This window comes from Danio rerio, chromosome 9, assembly GCF_052040795.2.
Source record: "Danio rerio strain M-AB ecotype USA chromosome 9, GRCz13ab, whole genome shotgun sequence".
Classification (NCBI taxonomy): domain Eukaryota; kingdom Metazoa; phylum Chordata; class Actinopteri; order Cypriniformes; family Danionidae; genus Danio; species Danio rerio.
Window position 1 is genome coordinate 1,782,501 of NC_141029.1, and position 21,915 is coordinate 1,804,415.

Genomic DNA, 21,915 nt, shown 5'->3' on the forward strand with positions numbered 1-21,915 from the left:
TCAGTTTCCTGTTCTTAGCTGACAGGAGCGGCACCCGGTGTGCTCTTCTGCTGCTGTAGCCCATCCGCCTCAAGGTTGGACGTGTTGTGTGTTCAGAGATGCTCTTCTGCAGAGCTCGGTTGTAACGAGTGCTTATTTGAGTTACTGTTGCCTTTCTATCAGCTGGAACCAGTCTGGCCATTCTCCTCTGACCATCAACAAGGCATTTGCGCCCACAGAACTGCCGCTCACTGGATATTTCCTCTTTGTCGGAGCATTCTCTGTAAACCCTAGAGATGGTTGTGCATGAAAATCCCAGTAGATCAGCAGTTTCTGAAATACTCAGAGCAGCCTGTCTGGCACAAACAACCATGCCACTTTCAAAGTCACTTAAATCCCCTTTCTTCTCCATTCTGATGCTCGCTTTGAACTGCAGCAGATCGTCTTGATGTCTACATGCCTAAATGCATTGAGTTGCTACCATGTGATTGGCCGATTAGAAAATTGCGTTAACAAGCAGTTGGACAGGTGTACCTAATAAAGTGGCCGGTGAATGTATATGATATTAAATTTTTAAATATATTTTGTGAGAGCAAAGTGGACGGACACTGTTTCACTGCACAACACTGTGACCGACCAATCAAAGTGAGGCATTTCAGACAGCAGATTAATAAACATATCAATGATTCTCTCTCACCTTCGTGATGTAGAATTTTTTCAACCCGTCCAAGAATGAGGTGAATATGGAGGACACTTGAGGCTTGAGCGCATGACCTGTGTAAACATCAGCAAACACAGAGTCATTCATTTACATTAGAGTTGTCACGATACTGGAATTCGGTACCGATCAACACTAAAATGTTAAAAACGTTCATTTCCTGCTGACATTTGAGCGCAGTTGAGCTCGTGTTCTTAAACACTGCGCTGATTGGCCATTGTGGACAAGCGCTCAACAGAAATGACTGTGATTGGCTGTGAAGGTTCACCAAACTCACCGCTGTTTACTGTGTGTAAACTGAGATACAAGGACACTGGAGTGTTTAAAGTCATGTCGATCAGCTAGTTTGTCTATAAACTGAGGTATGAGCGATCCACTGATGAATCCCGGCCTTAAAATGCTCCTTAAAACTACTGACATCTAAAAACCCTTATTTTAATAACACGTGACCTTAAAAGAGATTGTCCCAAATCAAATGAGTTACACACTCAAAAGTATGTAGTTCAGATGTAGTACAAGTAAGTGAATTGAGATGGAGCATGTGTGTGTCAAATATATCAACCATGCTAGTAGTGTTGACACAGGCTAACGCTAATGTCGTGTTCAGTCACGCTCCTCCTGTCGTCTGCCTGTGATATATACTGTACAACTGTACAAATCTGTCATCTGACACACCGTGGTGCATTCATCTGCATGGATATCTGCACTTACACACTGAAATGACGAAAATACATTGGGTGCGTCTCAATCAGCAACCTAACTATTTTTTGTTAGTCTCCTACTTTAATGATGATAACACCAGAAAAACAGACTTTATATTTTACATTTAAAGCAGAGCGTTAAATTGTATGTGATTAAATATAATATAGATTTAAAAATATATTTTATAAATATAGTTTATAAAATATACTATATAATATATAATAATATAGACCGTTATAGCTATATATAATATTGATAAAATTAAATAACAGCAAAATATAATATTATTATTATTAATTATTATTAGTAGTAGTAGAATTATTTATTATATGAATATTTATATTTGTTTTAATAAAAACAAGTGTAGATTTGTCCAGCTGTGGGGTTTTGGAGGCGTCTGCATCACCATATGACTCATTAGAACAGGACGTGTGTTTGGATACAACTCAGTGTTTTGACCACACTTCATTATTGTTCATTTATTTCTTTGCTGGAAATCAGAACTGAATTTAGAAATAGTTTTCAAACAAATCTTTGCGCTTAACAAACAAAAATTAAATATGTTGGCTACTGGATGTGTTGAGTGGAGTGAGTTTCCACCGTTTCCTCACTCCACCAAAGTAAAGGAGTAAAGAGTAAAAATAAAGTAAAGCTAAAGTAAAGAGGCTGAATGGAGGAGGCTCGTTCTTTATCCTCGCGCTGCAGATGTTCTGTTTAACTCTGCTTTCTTGCTGGTGAAGCGTTCAGTTTTTAAACTTACAAAGTCTGCCATGTAAATAGCAAATGCGCCATGTTGTGACGCAACTGACTCTTAAAGGGAATGAGAGATGAGACTCTGGTTTATTCTCAAAACACACCCAGAACTCATTAAGGATATAAGCACAACCCTGTTAGACCATGCGCCTGGTCCACAGATTATTTTTCCCATCCTTAAAATAGCAAACTAGATTTGGACACGCCCTTAACGCTTTTGCTCCAAGCACTTTAGGCGCCGATTGTTAAAATGGAGCCCTATAATTGTTAGTTGTATATTGTATTGTATAATTTTAATTAATTACATTTTTATTATTGACAATATTTAGTGTCTGTTTTACCTTGTTGTACCTTACCGTAACATAAAATAACTGTGACTACATTGTGCAGCTACACATCATAAACTTCCCAATGACCTTTAATTCTGAAGCATCCACAGATTCCACAGTCAGCGTGTCTGAACACACACACTCACACTAACCCTAATTACCTTCAACACAGATATAAAAATAACGCCGCCACACACCCGGCGTCTGGCCCTAAAGAGTGTGCATGCTGCAAAAAACAAAAAAAAAAGCCCATTATGATTACCAAGAGCGGCGTCTTCATTAAAGAGTCAATACATCTCTGTACCCTCAGAAGTGCACAGCAGATGAAAACACAGAGGCCTACAGGAGTTAATGAGATCCCCGGAGACGAACGCAACTTCTCCAGATCTGGCAACCGCTCGTCTCCGCATGTAACGCTGTTAAAACTCGTCTGCGCTGAACGCTTAATTGCTGCCGGGGCCATTTTTCACTGCTGCTGAACTGTGTGTGTGTGTGTGTGTGTGTGTGTGTGTGCATTCGCATTCAGTGAAATAACGATGTATTTCAGTTTATACGTGAGTGGGGGGATTCTGGGGAGATCGATTACACCACACACCGAACTAAACCACTTGACGTAATGAATATAAAAACAACAACAACAACAACGACGAGACGCAATAAAAACAAAGCTCCATCTACCGACTGAGCTCAGTTGAGAGCAGAATAAAGATGGATTTTATGTGGCCATCACAGAAAGACAAACAAGTAGAAATAGCTGAATTAAACATTATAATAATAACAACATCATGTTTAAAAACACTTATTATTGCAGAAATGCTTTGTTTGGATTCTGCTTCTTACAAGCCCCTCCCCTTTACCAAAGCCACGAGTGCTCTGATTGGCCAGCGGAACACTGTGCGCTGTGATTGGACAAAGTTTGTCTGATTGACAGCTCCCACTAAATATCAACAGATTCAGCTTTTAAGAACTCCAAAGAGCCAACTTTAAAAGCAAAAGTATTCAAAGCGTTGAGTTATGATTCTGTAACTCTCTGGAAAAACAACAATACACTCTAATAAGACTTCTTACTCTGTGTTTGGCATGTTTGTGGGAGTAATTTGTGGACTTGCTTTAGGCAGATGTGAATCAGTGATCTCCATTCTCTGTCACACTAGAGTTTGTCTGTGCGAAATTTTGTCGTACAGCTCTGCGAAAAGGGGCGGGATTAAACAAGATCAGACATTTAAAAAAGCTAGCGATTGGTCCATATTTTACATTTCTGTACAGAGAGGTCATGTTTTGATCTTTGATTGGTCTCACGCAGTCAAGTGATTCAATTTTGCAGGGCAGAGCTCATCAAGCTTTAACTTTCCAAGCAGCGAACTGCAGTACAAAACTGAAATAAATGACGCATTTGATTGCGTATGAATGAAAGTCTATGGGGAGAAAATGCAGTGTGACCGCAGCTTCAAACAAACTGAAACAACATTATAATGAACAAAAATAAACAATTGTTTTCAGAATAATTCAGCACTCTTCTGTGGTGGAAAATCTGACCTGCGGCTGTATATAAAAGTACCAGTAGATGGCGACCAAACACATCAGTATGAATAAATACTAGTGAGAGAGACTGCTAGACTTATTTTAGTCAATGAATACTAAGATAAAAATATTTTCGTTAACTGAAAAATAAATTCACAATAAACGAAAACTAAATGAAAAAGAAACTGAAAACAAATACCAGTAGATGGCGCCAAACACACCAGTCTGTTAGACTGAATAAATACTAGATACAGAATGAAAGACTTACTTTAGCCAATGAAACCAGGCAAACTATAGGTCAACATTTTTTCGTTAACTGAAATAAAATATTTTTTAAAATTCACAATAAATGAACAACTAAAATAAGCCAAAAGTAAAAACAGTCAGTGAAAAACGAACTGAAATATAACAATGATAGAGAATTAAATTGTTTTTATTATTGATATGCACGCATTTTGTGGTGGAAAATCTGACCTGCGACTATATAAAAATGCCAGTAGATGGCACCAAATACTCCAGTGTGTTAGACTGCATAAATGCTAGTGAGAGAGACTGCGTGATTTATTTTAGACAATGAAGCCAAAAACAAACTACTGGTCAAAAAATATTTTCGCTAACTGAAGAAAAGCTTTTAATTCACAGTAAACGAAAAACAAAACCAAACCAACTACAGTCAGCAAAAAACAAACTGAAAGAATATTATAATGAACAAAAATAAACAATCATTTTTAGAATTAATAAGCACTCATTCTGTTGCGGAAAATCTGACCTGCTACTGTGTACAAAATTACCAGTAGATGGCGCCAAACATTTCAGTCTGCTAGACTGAATAAACAGTTATAAAGAGAGACTGCGAGACTTATTTTAGTCAACTAAAAATCCAAAAACAATCTATTGGTTAAAAATATTTTCACAAATAAAATATTTAATTTGCAATAAATGGAAAAACTAAAACAAATTGAAATTAACGACAGTCACTGAAAACAAACTGAAACAACATTATAATGAACAAAAATAACTGAATAAATACTAGTGAGAGAGACTGCGAGACCAGCCTGATCTCATGTGGAAACGTATGTATTTTATGTTTTAACAGTTTAGTGGCTAATTTGTACAATTTTTTTTTTTAAAAAGGAGGCGTGGCACCTAACCCCACCCCTAACCCCAATCGTCATTGGGTAAAGAGCAAATCTTACTAAATTGTACAAATTAGATCACATGAATTCTTACGAATTAGCCAGTAAATCAAAAAGTTACGAATTGCCATGAGATTGTGTTGGCGAGACTTATTTTAGTCAACGAAACCAAAGACAAACTATTGGTCAAACATTTTTTTCGTTATCTGAAATAAAATCAAAACAAAATCACAATAAATGTAAAACTAAAAGCAAATGAATCAGACACTGAAAAATATAACTATTAGTAAAAAATAAACAATTGTTTTCAGAATTATTAAGCACTCATTCTGTTGCGCGAAACATAATCTGTGACTATAAAAAGTACCAGTAGATGGCGCCAAACACATCAGTGAAGCGAATGATTATATAAAGGCACATCTTTGCTATATACGCTTTTAACTTTTCTTTATTTGCCCCAATAAATGCAAACTACACGCTGAACACCTTCAACAACACGATCGTTAAAATAAAAACTGTCTGAATTCTTCATCATTTCTACTTTCATTCGTTTAAGTTGCTTTGCATGGTTTTATATTCAGTGTTTCTTCAAACGATCATTTTTTTATATAAGCGCTTTGCACGAGACTTGATGTGCAAACACAAAACTTTGCTCTGCTCGACACTACATGTGCTTTTTATTAAACTAGAATTATCAAAACTAAAATCGAAATATAAACACGACATGCAGATCTGTTCACAAAATAAAAACTAAACTGAAAAAAACGTAATGAAACAACCTAAAAACGAAACAGAAATGTGCAGCAGATTTTAAAAATTAAAATATAAACTTTGCAAAACTATTTTAACCTTACTGAGATCTTTTGTAGATCTGAAGATAACATTAAACTCACCGAACTGAAACTGCTCGTTGTCCATTAGCCGAATAGATGCTGGAGCACATCTCTGAAACAAAAGAATAATAATCAAATCAACTTGCTCAGACAGAAACAGGTTAATACACAGACATTTGTTATGATGATCTCCTGCACGTCTAAACAAATCTACAACACTGTTATTGCTCAGCTACAATTTATTATTGCCTACAGTACGGCAAATTTAAGCCTGTTTTACTTTATTTTTAAAGCAAGAGCGAGTTGAGATGAACAGATAGAGGAGCAGAGCGGAACCTGAACAGCAGAGTCAGTTACTTAATTTGAATATCACTAGTGTGTGTGTGTGTGTGTAGTGCTGACCTGTCGGGCCACCTCTCTCAGACACGCCACACCCTGCTGGAAGTTGGGGAACACCACCGAGCCGTACTTCTGGTACTCAGGAATGGGTCGGATCTTCATCGTGACCTCAGTCACCACTCCCAGAGTTCCTGAGGAGAAACACACACAGTTAGCATACGAGTTTGAAGAGACAAGAGATCATTCTGGAGAACAACAAACCGTTCAGAGGAGCTGATCCAGTTCCAGCTGAACACACAGACAGAATTATGAAGGATCTGAAGGACATACATGCAAACATACACTCGCTAACACACGAACACCCACGCACAAACACTCACATGTGCACACACACACCAACAGGCTCACAAACATTTGCAAACACAAAAACATACACAAACACACACAAATGTACTCGAACACGTCCACAGACAGATCCACATTCATGTGCACGAACACACATACACACTCGAACGCACGCATGCACCCAAACATACACAAAAACAGAAACACATGCAAACACACACACCCAAATGCACACATGCACCCAAACATACACAAAAACAGAAATACATGCAAACACACACACCCAAATGCACACATGCACCCAAACATACACAGAAACAGAAACACATGCAAACACACACACCCAAATGCACACATGCACCCAAACATACACAAAAACAGAAATACATGCAAACACACACACCCAAATGCACACATGCACCCAAACATACACAGAAACAGAAACACATGCAAACACACACACAAACGCACACACCCAAATGCACACATGCACCCAAACATACACAAAAACAGAAACACATGCAAACGCACACACACACACACACACACAAAGGTACGCAAACATGCACCCAAACATACACAAAAACAGAAACACATGCAAACACACACACACACACACACACACCCAAATGCACACATGCACCCAAACATACACAAAAACAGAAACACATGCAAACACACACACACACACACACACACACACACACACACACCCAAATGCACACATGCACCCAAACATACACAAAAACAGAAACACATGCAAACACACACACACACACACACACACACACCCAAACGCACACATGCACCCAAACATACACAAAAACAGAAACGCATGCAAACACACACACACACACACACACACACACACACACACAAAGGTACGCAAACACGCACACACTCTACAGGACTGAGTGTTTATTTCCGCATGAGCGCTCAGGTTTCCTTCAGGAAGCAGTCAGATTTACAGGTTGTGTTTAATGTCAGCATAAACGACACACACAGACGCCAAAGTCTGACCTTTGACACCTGAGCAAAACCAGGTGTTAGTCTGCCTGTGGGTCTCTGTTTGTGTGTTTGTGTGTGTGTGTGTATCTGTTTGTGTCCTTGCATCAGGGCAACAGATCTCCCTTCATCCCTTCGATGCATCCCTGTAAACTCCTTTAAATGTGGCAGTAAGCAGTTCGCCATCAAACACACAGTCTTACAGTTCTGAGATCAGATCTCCTGATCGTCGTTAAACTCATCTGGACTGAAAACGGCCATCGCTGACATTACAGAGCCATTCCACAAGCCAGATGTGCCTCCTAATGCACTCATGAATATTTAATGCATGCAGATTTATCCTGAAAATATCCCTCCGCCCACTGAGAACTCACATGAGCCATAGAGGAGCGGCTTTACACAACATTTACAGCCCACTTTCATCACTTCAAACAGTTGTGCCCAGTGCTTAATTTGTGAATTGTGAGGTCTCGGAACAGATCGGGGTTACGGATCCAGCATGTTACCCGAGGATGTAGAGGTGTGCGTGAAATTGACGAGCGGGGGTTATGCGTGGTATTAGATGGTGGAGGGGTGTTGTGGCCGTCCGGGGCGGAGGTGTTGCGTAGTGAAGAGGGTTGGGAATAGAGAAGAAAGTGAAAGCAAACAGCGGACAGGGAAAGGAGGGTGGTTGAGCATAGATATATACACTAGATGTCGCCTGGCCTATTGTTGTCAATTGGACGGAATGCGTCAATAGCGTCGCCATCTTGCTACAGGGTAGCGCTCCTTTGAAATGAATGCGGGACCAAGGTACAGTGGAGGACTGTGGCCATGCAAAGCCAGAGATATACACATATACACATATATCTGTGATCGGGAGTTTTCCTGGATGTTAGTATGTAATTTTTTTTTCTAATTACGAAAATTATAATTTTACATCACTTTTCTACATTGATGGATCAGTGACCGCACGGGCATTCCTGACAAAAAGCTTGTGTTTGTGTGGACAGAAATGTACTATTCACCCTCCCTGTTAAATTTAATCTAATCATGTCCTGAAGCACAGCTCCTCTCCTGCTTTCACTTCTCATGCTGACGGAGGGAGCGATTCGTTTGTGAATGAATCTCCGTTATGAACGACTCGTTCACTAGCCGACAATAATACAAGTTTCTGGCAGCGCAGCGTCTCGTTGTCGTATTTCTTTTGCATTGTTTGCTGATTTTATTCAACAAAACTAGCATAAGCCGAGTGTTTAGTGCGAGTTGGAGCTGCTTTGCCGTATGGTGAATGCAGTATGTGACTGTTATCATCAATAACGTTACCTGATTAACACAACAGTTCAGAACATACAAAAACAGAAAAAAACCACTGTACCAATGTGGCGGCCAGGCACGTGCACACATAGGGCTCAACCTGTGCAGTGCACATGCCCTTTTTAGTCTTGGATAGAAAGTGCCCTTCCAAAATGATCAAAAGTGCCCCCGCAACGCGGCACACCCTCGGTCCCGCTCTTGAGTACGCGCGCGACAACACCGCTCTTGAGTACGCGCGCGACAACACCGCTCTTGAGTACGCGCGCGACAACACCGCTCTTGAGTACGCGCGCGACAACACCGCTCTTGAGTACGCGCGCGACAACAACGCTCTTGAGTACGCGCGCGACAACACCGCGTACCGCATACTGGCCTGCCTGCAGTCCTAACCTGTCTCCAATAGAGAATGTGTGGTGCATTTTGAGGCTCAAAATGCGACAGCGAAGACCCTGTACTGTTGCCCACCTTAAGACTTGTTTGCAAGTTGAATGGGACAAAATAACACCTGAAGCACTTCATCACTTGATGTCTTCAGTCCCTAAACATCTGTTAAGTGTTTACATTACGGCACATTACTAAGCGGTAAATGCCTTACTTTTACAACCTGTTTGAAAAGTGTGTGCAAGAACCAAAACTGGAATATGTGTTTATTTTGATTTAAAAAAAAAAACAATAAAACCACGAGGAACACATCAAATAATGTTTGTTGTGTTGTACGCAATAAATTACAAGTTAAGGGGAATTTAGAAACCTCTACTTTCGTTTTTCGCGTTTTCCAAACTGTCCCAAACATCCCTCGAAAAACTCAATTTTGCTGTTGAACTACTGACAAAATAAGAAAGGGTTTGTTGTTGTTGTTTATTGTGTGTTGAAGTTGTCGTGTTTACCCTCAGAGCCCATGATGAAGTGGTGTATGTCAGGGCCGGTGGACATGCGGGGCCCAAGACAGCTCTTCTCAATCACTCCTCTAGGGGTCACCATCTTTATATGCACCACCTGCACACACACACACACACGCACACACACACACACACAGTGAGCATTAGCAAGTGAGCAGCTGAATGTGAGCTGTGAGGTTTGTTAGACTGTGTGTTGGTGTGTGTTTATATGAGTGACCATATTTTTGTGTTTGTTTGTTTGCTTGTTTGAATGTGTGTGTGTGTGTTTGAGTGTATTTATGCATGCGTTTGTGTCCGCGTGTGAGTATTTTGTGCGTGCATATGTGTGTGTTTGTTTGAGTGCATTTATGTATGCGTGTATTTGTTCGCATATGAGTATTTTTGTGTGTCTGTGAGTGTGTCAATGTGATTGTTGACTCAATGTGATTATTGTGTGTGTGTGTGTGTGTGTGTATTTGCCTGTGAACCTGTCCCAGTGTGTGTTTGAGTGTTTCATGTTCGCAGTTTGATTGTTTATTGTTGTGATTATGTTTCTGTGCTGGTGTGTGTGTGTGTGTGTGTGTGTGTGTGTCTGTGTATATTTGTCAGTGTGTTAATGTGCGTTTGCGTGCGAGTATTTCTATGTATGTCTGTTTGTATGCGTCTGTGTCCTTGTGTGTAGGTGTGTGCGTTTTTGTGTGTATGTGTTGATGTGTGCATATGTGTGTGTTTGTTGATGTGTGTGAGTGTCTCTTTGTGTGTGTAGTTGTACCAGGTCCTCTATGTTGCCGTAGATGTTCTTCTTCATGCCTGATGCCCGTGTGGCCACCCAGCCGCCCAGAGAACTGAACTCCATAGAGTCTGGCTCATGACCCGTACAGTAGCCTCGCTCATTCAGCTGCGCACACAGACACACACACACACACACACCTCAGAAGAGCAGATACAGCATGTGTGCACACAACTCCTGCAACTACAACACTGTATGTAGTGATATAGCATATATAAAGATGGGCACGTCATGGTTTTGCCAAGCACGATGTGATCCTGGATTAACATCTATGCTGATCCTGGAACATCATTTTTGGATGGAAAATGTAATCCACATCTATTCCCTACCCCTAAACCCAACCATCACTGTACATTATTCTCAAAATCAGAGGCTAACAATCATGTAGAGGTGCATAAACCTAACCGTAAGCCTAAACTTAAATGGAATGTTGTTCCAGGATCAACACGGATGTTAATCCAGGATCCTGTATGTCCTACTTGGTGAAATCAGGTTGGCGGTAATGATCCGGTGTTAGTTTTCTCCTGCTGAAAGATATTATTTAAGGAAATGGCTGATAGGCAGGGCTGTATATAGGTGCAACGTGTATATACATGCTGACTCTCTGCAACTCTCACATGGTCGCCCACTGAAGCTAAGCAGGGTCAGTACCTGGATGGCTGACTACATGGGAAAGCTAGGTTGCTGCTGAAAGTGGTGTTAGTGCGGTCAGCAGGGGGCGCTCAACCTGCGGTCTGTGTGGGTCCTAACGCCCCTACTTTATACTGCTCAGTGAGAGCCTTCTTTCAGGCATGTCCAAACTCGGTCCTGGAGGGCCGGTGTCCTGCAAAGTTTAGTTCCAACCCCAATCAGACACACCCGGGGTAGCTAATCAAGCTCTTATTAGGCTTTCTAGAAACATCCTTGCAGCTGTGTTGTGGCAAGTTGGAGCTAAATTCTACAGGACACCGGCCCTCCAGGACCGAGTTTGGACACCTCTGAGTTAAACCGAGGTCCTGACACTCTGTGGTTGTTTAAAATGCCAGGATGTCCTTTAGAAAAGAGTAGGGGTTTAACCCAGGCATCCTGGCCAAATCTGCCAACTGGCCTCTGTATATCATGGCCTCCTAACCATCCCCATATCATAACTGGCCTCATCACTCTGTCTCCTCTCCACTAATCAGCTGGTGTATGGTCTGGAGCAATATGGCTGCCGGTGGATGCTGCACACTGGTGGTAGATGAGGAGATTCCCCCCAATGTGTAAAGTGCTTTGAGTGCCCAGAAATATGTCGGCTATAAGCATATGGAATTATTATTATTATTATTATTAACATAAAATAAAGTTTAGCAAATAAAAAATTAGGCATTGAGCAAATTATTTTTAAAAACATATTGCAAATCGATTAAAAAAATTAAAAGAGAAAAGTTGAGAAATAAAAACTAATTTCGCAAATAAAAATAAATCTGCAGATAAAATCAAGCAGTGGAAAAACTATATTCATATTTGCTATTTTTTTCTTATATATTGACACTCATTTATTTCCTTTGGCTTAGTCCCTTTATTAATCTGGGGTCACAACAGCAGAATGAACCGCCAACTAATCCAGCATATGTTTTACACAGTGGATGCCCTTCCAGTTGCAACCCATGAATGGGAAACACCCATACACTACGACCAATTTAGTTCATCAATTCCCCTATAGCGCATGTGTTTGGACTGTGGGGGAGCACCCGGATGAAACCCACACCAACACAGGGAGAACATGCAAACTCCACACAGAAACGCCAACTGACCCAGCCCGGACTAGAACCAGCAACCTTCTTGCTGTGTGGCGATCGTGCTAGCCACCGTGCCACCCTAAGTTTACATTAATGGTCATCTTAAATCTATAACGTGAACATGGCATGCTTCAAAAAAAATGTGTAAAAGAAAATGCTCAAATCATTTTATTGATTTAATCACTTACTTCTATCTATATTTTAATAAGTACGAGCAAGAATGTGTGTGTGCTTTTATTTATACATATGAAATGATGATAAAACAGGGCAACAATGTGGCTCAGTGGTCACATCACAGCAAGAAGGTCGCTGGTTCGAGTCCCAGCTGGGTCAGTTGGCATTTCTGTGTGGAGTTTGCATGGTCTCCCCTTGTTGGCATGGGTTTCCTCTGGTTTCCCCCACAGTCCAAACACATGCACTATAGGGGAATTGATGAACTAAACTTACTGTAGTGTGTGGGAGAGAATGTGGGTGTATGGGTGTTTCCCAGCACTGGGTTACAGCTGGAAAGGCATGCGCAGTGTAAACCATATGCTGGAGTAGTTGGTGGTTCATTCCACTGTGGTGACCCCAGATTAATAAAAGACTAAGCCGAAGGAGAGTGAATGAAAGAATGAAACATCATTTCAGACGTACTTCTAGAGTGTTTTGAACATGTTTTCCAGAATTGATCAGGAGATTTACAGCTCTGCTTTCATGTTTAAACATGAATCACCTTTTAAAGAAGTAAATTGATGCGGACAGTAAAACAGGACGTCTCCTCTTTGACCCCCACAGCAGATGCTGAGCAGATGTTGAATATTACACACACTCACACACACGTTACAATATCAGGTATTTTAGCACATCTGGATCACTGCATCGACCAATCAGCATTCAGGAGTGCGACGATATCGGATTTACAATCAATGTGTGAGCGCACTCGAGTGTGTGTGTGAGCATCGTATACCTGTGTGTGAGAGCTGATGGGCTTATTGATCAGCCAGAGAGAAAACACACGCACGCGCACACACACACACACACACACACACACTTTGGTAGATTTTATTAAGACAACCCCAGGGAAACACAAACACACATTTTAATGGTCCACCATCTGTTATTATATTACACACACAAACACATACACACAAACACATACACACACAACCATGCACACACATACACACAAGTATGGACACACACACACACAACTTCACAAAAGCATGCACACTTACACAAAAAGCACACACACACACAAGCGTACACACACTCAAGAATGCACTCAAACAAACAGCCAAGAATACGCGTGCGCACACACACACACACACACACACACACTCGCACGCACTAACATACACAGCCAAAAATTAGCACAGACAAGCGTACACACAAACACGCATTAGCATACATACACTCTAGAATGCACACACACACACACACACACACACACACACACACACACACACACACACACACACACACACACACACACACACACACACACACACACACACACACACACACACACACACACGATGCTACAGCTCACCAGTGGCACCAGGGCCATTTTTCGACATTAGCTTGATGGGACCATCTGCTGTGTGTGTGTGTGTGTGTGTGTGTGTGTGTGTGCGTGTCAGTATAACAGTAAAAGAGGTAGTTTGCTTGTTTTATTTGCGACTCGTTCCAGAATTGCGGCTACATTTCCAGCATTTTCTCTGTTTCCATTATTAAACGTTGCTTCTCGTTAATCTTTAAGTTCATATTTTCAAGACAAAATGTCCCCGAATACACAAATAAACATTATTTTCTACAGATGATGCGCGTTAGTATTTAAAATTGTTTCATTAAATTATTTGTTTTTGGAAAATATCTTCTGGAATCACCCAGACATTAAACATATCGGTTTCCACGAATTCCCATGATCAATAGTTGATTCTATTAATAATAAATCCCTTAATAGTTTTATGCCTTAAAAGTGCAGATGTGCGGCACCTGAAACTACGTACACTGGAAGCCTGTGCTGGCATTTCTCCTGTGGCGTTGCCATCAGTGTGTGAAGAGTGGGAGTAGAGGGTTGCATTGACAATCCAACACAATGGGCAGCACATTGAACACAATTTATAAGTGGTCTGAAACGTGTAAATAACTCATAAAAGAATACAGTTACGTTAAAACCAAGCACGCCATTGTTTTTCTTGTGAAATTACCAATCAGTTTGATGTGTCACATGACCCTCTTCCCATTGAAAAAAAAAACAAAAGTTGGAACCAAGATGGCCGACTTCAAAATGGCCACCATGGTCACCACCCATCTTGAAAAGTTTGCCCCCTCACATATACTAATGTGCCACAAACAGGACGTTAATATCACCAACCATTCCCATTGTATTAATGTGTATCCATATAAACGACCCGCCCTGTACTTTACCCTGTTTGTTAGTCACTGACCTGTCTCTCCAGATCCTGCCCGATGATTCCTGCCTCCACATGAGCCGTCAGATTCTTCTCATCGATCCACAATATTCGGTTCTAAACAAATAATGATTAAAAATTAACATTAAATACTAAAAATCTGTCCCAGCTGACAGCAAATGTTTGTTTCTGAGTATTAATGATACATAATGATAAACACTTACAGTTTCTTATTTATTACACTGTTTATTCAGTGCCACCGAAAGATTAATGGCATCCAAACGTTTGTATTTACCTAATATATTTGTGTGTATTGTGTATATTTATGTAAATATGAATAAATATACACACACACTATACATAAAATACATACTGTACAAAGAAATATACTAATATATAATATATACGTATATAATATACAGTTAAAGTCAGAATTATTCGCCCCAGTTTAGTTTTTTCCCCAATTTCTGTTTACGGGAGGGAAGATTTCTTCAACACATTTCTAAGCATAATAGTTTTAATAACTCATCTCTGATAACTGATTTAGTTTATCTTTACTATGATGACAGTAAATAATATTAGACTAGATATTCTTCAAGACACTAGTATTCAGCTTAAAGTGACATTTAAAGGCTTCACTAGATTAACTTAATTAGGTTAACTAGGCAGGTTAGGGTAATTAGGCAAGATATTGTATAACGATGGTTTGTTCTGTAGACTATCGAAAAAAATATTGCTTTAAGGGGCTAATAATATTGTCCTTAAAATGGCTTTTTAAAAACTAAATACTGCTTTTACTCTAGTCGAAATAAAACAAATCAGACTTTCTCCAGAAGAAAAAATATTATAATGTGAATATTTCCTGAATTTGTTAAACATCATTTGGGAAATATTAAAAAGAAAAAAAAAAAATCAAAGAGGCCAAATAATTCTGACTTCAACTGTATAATTAGTACATAAAACAAAAAAATACACACATTTATGCGATTATTATGATTATGCAAATATTTTATATATAGTAATTAGGGCTGTGCAATATGGACAAAATAATCATATTGCGATTTTACAAATGAATATTGCGATTGCGATTTTATTTGCGATTTTGGCAACTTTTTTTGCTTTTTCAAACAAGCTACATACAATCTAAATGCATTCAGTGCACAAGAAGTGCTTAACAAAACTATTGAGTCAGTAATTACTTTGTGCTGTTTTGACCCTTTCCCGTACGGCACGGCACTTGCAAATGCTTGAACAATGGATACTAGTTTAGTCTGTTTGGGCTGGCTTTGATGTGTGCTTTTGTTTGTTTTGATGGACTTTGTCGACATGCATTGATCACTGTTTTAAGTGTTGGATCAGATTTGTAGTATTGCTCCGTTTTGTTGGAATAATCATTTCACAAGTCTTGAAAATTGCCTTACTCTGTGACACATCCTCTCTCCTGAATCCAAAATACTCCAAAATGACTGTCGTTGAATTTCTCCTTGGCACTAAATCATTTTTATTTCGACCTGCATCCATATTTAATGTTCTTTCCTCCTGCTCGCCTATTCGGTTCTCCCACTCAACTTCGTCAGAGTCAGCTGGTTAACATAATAGCTGTAATTGCCCGGTGTGCTACGTCAGCTCTGATTGGTTAACATATTAATATAATGCGCACAAAAACATTCTGAATAAAATTCTAAATAAATTATTAGATAAAAAATTGTAGCCTTTTGCGATTTAGAAATTGCGTGTGCTTAAGTTGCGAATTTTTTGCGATTGCGATTAATTGCACAGCCCTAATAGTAATAAAGTCATGCATACATTTATATACACAAAAATATACAAATATATAATTTGTAAGCATTAACTTTTATTTTAGATGGAGTTAACACCGATTAGTCATTAGACGGCACTAGTTTAAATTGTTAGGCTAACTTCTTTCTAATCTTGTATTTTAATCATTAATATAATATTTCTACACATATTTAAAGCTTTTGACAATGTTGTATTTTTACAATCATTTCGAATTTTAAACATTCACAACAGCCGCGGTGTGAAAGCCAATCAGAGCACAGCTCATCGTTTACATTATTGACCATTCCAAATATGGTCAAAAGCGAGCGTTCCACTCTAGCGCTTCTGTCTAGGTCAGTAAATGAGCACATAAAACCATTCCTGGAGAATTCTTGCACTTGCATAGGCCACATACACACCATGTAGACATAAATATAACAATTAAACAAATTACATCTATATTGCAGCTTTAATAGTGCATCAGTGTTGTCAGTTTTGCATTTTAGAATAGATGAAAACACACAGAATGTGCTATAATATAAGACGCAGCAGATACACTAGAATACCACAGAGGATATGAGCATGTGCACAGAAGGTTACAGTGTCAGTGATGTGCTCGAATGAAAGCTGAGGGATTGATTAAAGCGTGTGTGTGCGTGTGTGTGTGCTCAGGTCTCCTTCAAAGCACATGTCAAACTGATTCACTGCTGTTAAACTCAGCCCACACATAACTGAGCTCAGCCCACAGGACACAGAGAGGTCAGTGTGTGTGTGTGTGAGAAAGAGCATGTATTTGTGTATTTGGGGGCATGTGTTTGTGTGAGAGAGAGTGAGAGTGTTTGTTTGAGAGTCTGAGTGTGTGTGTGTGCGGTTGTGTGCTTGCGTGAGAGGCTAAGTGTGTGTGAGAGAGTGTGTGTGTTTGTAAGAGTGTGTGTGAGTGAGCATGTCTGTGTGTATGTGTGCTTGAGTGTGTGTCTTTGCATGTATGCGAGTGTGTGTGCGTGAGGGGCTAAGTGTGTGTGTGTGTGTGTGTGTGTATGTTTGTTTTAGTGTCTGTGAGTGTGCTCGTCAGTGAGTTTGTAAGCATGTGCTTGTGTGTGAGTGTGAGTGTGTGGGTTGTACGAGTGTCTGAGTGTACACGTCTGTGTGTTTCTAAGCATGTGCTTGTGTGTGTGTACTTGTGTTTGCATGTATGTGAAAGTGTGTGTGAGAGAGAGCATGTGTGTTTATGTTTGTACGGGTGTGTGTAAGTTTGTGTGTATGTGAACGTGTGCTTGTGTGTGTTTGCATGCATGTGTGTGAACGTGTGTGCATCTTTGCATGTGTGTGTGTGTGTGTGTGTGTGTGTGTGCGTGAGAGGTTGAGTGTGTGTGTGAGAGAGAGAGAGAGAGAGAGAGAGAGAGCATGTGTGTGCGTTTATAAGAGTGTTTGATTGAACGTGTGTGTGTGTGTGTATGTATGTATGTTTGAGTGTCCACGTCTGTGCATGTGAACGTGTTTGTGTGTGTATGTTTGTAAAAGTGTGTGTGAGTGTGCACATCTGGGTGTATTTTGAACGTGCTTGTGTGTGTATGTGTCTTTGTGTCTGTGCGTAATTTTGTGTGTGTGTGTGTATGTGTCTCCACTCACCATCTGAGACGTGTCTAAAGAAACAATGCAACGCGTCTCCTCTTGAGGGCACTCTAGAGCACTGGACACACTCGTACCACCTGAACACACCACAATATATGAGAGAGTAAGGCAACGATCCAGTCCAAAGGTCCGATCCCACTAATGATCACGCTACACTAAGTGTCCACTACTGGAATGGACATCTGACAGGGTTTAAATAGAGTACCTTTTTAATATAGTGCATTTTTAAATTACAATAAGAGGCATCAAAAACAAAAGATACAAAAAAGAATTAAAAATTAAATAAAAACAAAATGGGAGACATTCACAAGACGCCAAATAGAGATAACTAACAAAATGCAACAGCTCTAAGAGACTCCATTAACTACAAGAATAAATTCATTAAAAAAAAGTTCATTAATTTTATTCTGTTTTCTCTATTGGATTGAGATCAGGTGATTGGTTGGGCCATTCTACAGCTTGATTTTCTTTCTCTGAAAGCATCTGAGAGTCTCGTTGGCTGTGTTTTGGATCATTGTCTTGCTGAAATGTCCACCCTGGGTTCATCTTCATCCTCCTGCTGATGTAGATGTTGGACTGAAGCAGCTGATGTTCATTTACACTGAGGAAGGGCAGAGGCTTGCTGAAGAACTACTGAGAGATTTCAGCTGCTGTCTGCCTTTCTACACCTCCCTTTCTTCATGTGTTCAATACTTTTTCCCTGCGTCATTTCGTTTTATTACATGCAACTTCATCTGGATTTGTTTTCTTTGCATATATGGATGTATTTGATTGACATCAGCGGCACCTTCAGAAATATGTTTTGTGAGAAAAAGTGTGACGTGTGGAATACTAATTTTTCCGGTGTAAATGATCATTTTGTTTCCAAGAGCTGCATTTATTTTATTAGAAACATAGAAAAAAATATGTTAAAATGATGAAGATGTTTTATTTAATAGCACGTCAGCAACAAAGGCTTGTTTCATTCATTCATTCATTCATTCATTTTCTTGTCGGCTTAGTCCCTTTATTAATCTGGGGTCACCACAGCGGAATGAACCGCCAACTTATCCACCAAGTTTTTACACAGCGGATACCCTTCCAGCCGCAACCCATCTCTGGGAAACATCCACACAAACATTCACACACATACTCATACACTACGGACAATTTAGCCTACCCAATTCACCTGTACCGCATGTCTTTGGACTGTGGGGGAAACCGGAGCACCCGGAGGAAACCCACGCGAAGGCAGTGAGAACATGCAAACTCCACACAGAAATGCCAACTGAGCCAAGGTTCGAACCAGCGACCTTCTTGCTGTGAGGCGACAGCACTACCTACTGCGCCACTGCCTCGCCAAAGGCTAGTTTCACGGCAGGAAAATTTCATTGATAGATACGATATTTAAGGTTAATAATAAGTGATAACAACTTTCCTGGTGCAATTTGCTGTATATTATTGCAAAATAAAATGATAAAACAGATTATTAAATGTAATTTATTATCAGCATCATTGCTTCAGTCTCCAATATTAAACATTTCAAAAATAATATAACAAATGTATGCATTTATGATCATCATCAAGGTGCAAAAAAAGTTGTGATCAATATTTTTGGGAGACCAGGTCTTAAAGCAGTTTATTTCTTTAACAATAAATTAATATAGCCTATGTTTTTGTTTCACTCATTCATTCATGTTAAAAATGCTAATTATTTTGTGTAAAATGTAGGGAAATTATGCCGTTTGTTCATTCAAACTGTGAACAGGCAGCAGACTGCTTTAAGACGATGTGTGATGCTGTTTTGATTGTCAATTACATCTAAAGCTGATGATTGCATCATTTGCTGATGCTTTACTTGCCTCCGTAGGGAATCAAGCAGACGTTGTGTTTGCAGGCAAGATCCACAATCTTCTCCACATCACTGTGACAGCCTGAATAATAATAATAAAATAAAAACAATACTGGTTACAACACGCTTATTTATAGCCCTTGTAGATCTATCACAACAGCACAACTCATATACCAAAGATTTTCTTTAATGTTTTTGAAAGAAATTTCTATGTTCACTAAAGCTAAATCAAAAATCAAGTCACGACAGCAAAAGTGATGGAATATTGTTCCAAATAAAGTAACTATCATACTACACACTTGTAATATACCCTCTTATGAAATCAACATTTTTTTCCCCACATATTTTGAAACCATTTTTAAATCCATTTTGCTAATTTCTTGTTCTGGTGAGGTCACTTTTAGCTTAGCTTAGCATAATGAATGGAAATTAATTAGACCATTAGCATTTCATTAAAAACAATAAAGCTTTTTTCCAGAACAAAGAATCAGCTAAATGAATTCAACAATGGTTCAAGTCAACTGTTTATATTGAAGGATACCTACAGAATATGCTTTACATAGGAAAATTATCAAAACTCTTATTAATCAAAAATCAAGTAAAGGCAGCAATAGTGATCTGTTTCCAATTAAAATAACTGTTGTAATATACAGGTGAAATATACCCTCCTGTGAAATTTTTATTATTTTTCTAAACTTTTGGAACCATTATTGAGTCCATTCAGCTAATTTCTTGTGCTGGCGAGGTCACTTTAGCTTAGCTTAGCATAATAAATGAAATCAGATTAGACCATTAGCATTTCATAAAAAAAACATTTTCAGAATAAGAAATCGCCTAAATGGATTAAAAAATGGTTCAAGTCAACTGTTTATACTTGTAGGATACTTACAGAATTTGCGTTAAACAGGAAAATGATCAAAACTTTTTTTTTCAAGAAATGCTATCGGTCTAATCCGATTCAATTCATTACGCTAAGCTAAAAGTGCCACAACCAAAAAAAGAATTGGCTAAAATTGATTCATAAATGGTTCAAGTCAATTACTAATACTTGTAGGATACTTACAGAATACACTTTAAATAGAAAAATATAAAATCTATTTTTTGTAATGAAATGCTAATGGTCTAATCCAATTCATTATGCTAAGCTAAGCTAAAAGTGACAGCCAGAACAAGAAATCGGCTAAATGGATTTAAAAATGGTTCAAGTCAATGGTAGGATAACTACAGAATATGCGTTAAACAGAAAAATGATCAAAATCTTATTTTTATTTATTTTTATGAAATGCTAATGGTCAAATTCAAATCAATTCATTATGCTAAGCTAAAAGTGAAAGCCAGGAAAAGAAATTGGCTAAATATATTAGAAAATTGTTCAAGTCAATCGTTAATACTTGTAGGATACTTGCAGAATATACTTTAAATGGAACAATTTAAAAACTCTTTTGTTTTGTTTTAATGACATGCTAATGGTCTAATCACATTCAATTCATTATGCTAAGCTAAGTCACAGCCAAAAAATGAATTCGGCTAACTGGATTGAAAAAAAAAATCAATCAAGTCAACTGTTAATAAAAACTCCCTTATTAATCAAAAATCAAATAACGACAGCAATAGTGCTCAATATTATACCAATTAAAAGTAGCTGTTGTAATATATTTATTATTGTTCCAAATATTTCTCATCAGATTAAGGACATTTTCACAGAGTTTCCTATAATATTTTGACTTCTGGGAAAAGTTTATTTTTTTAGATTGGATGGACTTGAATGTTATTTAAACAGTTTTATGGTCAAAATTATTAGCCCCCTTAAGAATGCTTTATTTTTTTGCTTGGCTACAGAATAAACCAGAAATCCAGGCCAGCGGTGGAGGTTATATGGGAATCAGAGAGAGA

The 21,915-nt window shown here is 38.9% G+C and overlaps 1 protein-coding gene across 2 annotated transcripts in view; it reads right to left on the reverse strand.

The window, feature by feature from the left end:
- Positions 1 to 21,915, reverse strand: part of agps (alkylglycerone phosphate synthase) — a 51,154-nt gene that overhangs the window by 14,185 nt on the left and 15,054 nt on the right. For both annotated transcript variants that reach the window (NM_200113.1, XM_087266214.1), the window contains 8 exon segments: positions 677 to 753; positions 6,032 to 6,083; positions 6,374 to 6,501; positions 9,844 to 9,952; positions 10,607 to 10,732; positions 14,817 to 14,897; positions 18,189 to 18,268; positions 20,033 to 20,104. In NM_200113.1, the coding sequence (NP_956407.1) occupies positions 677 to 753; positions 6,032 to 6,083; positions 6,374 to 6,501; positions 9,844 to 9,952; positions 10,607 to 10,732; positions 14,817 to 14,897; positions 18,189 to 18,268; positions 20,033 to 20,104 (725 nt within the window).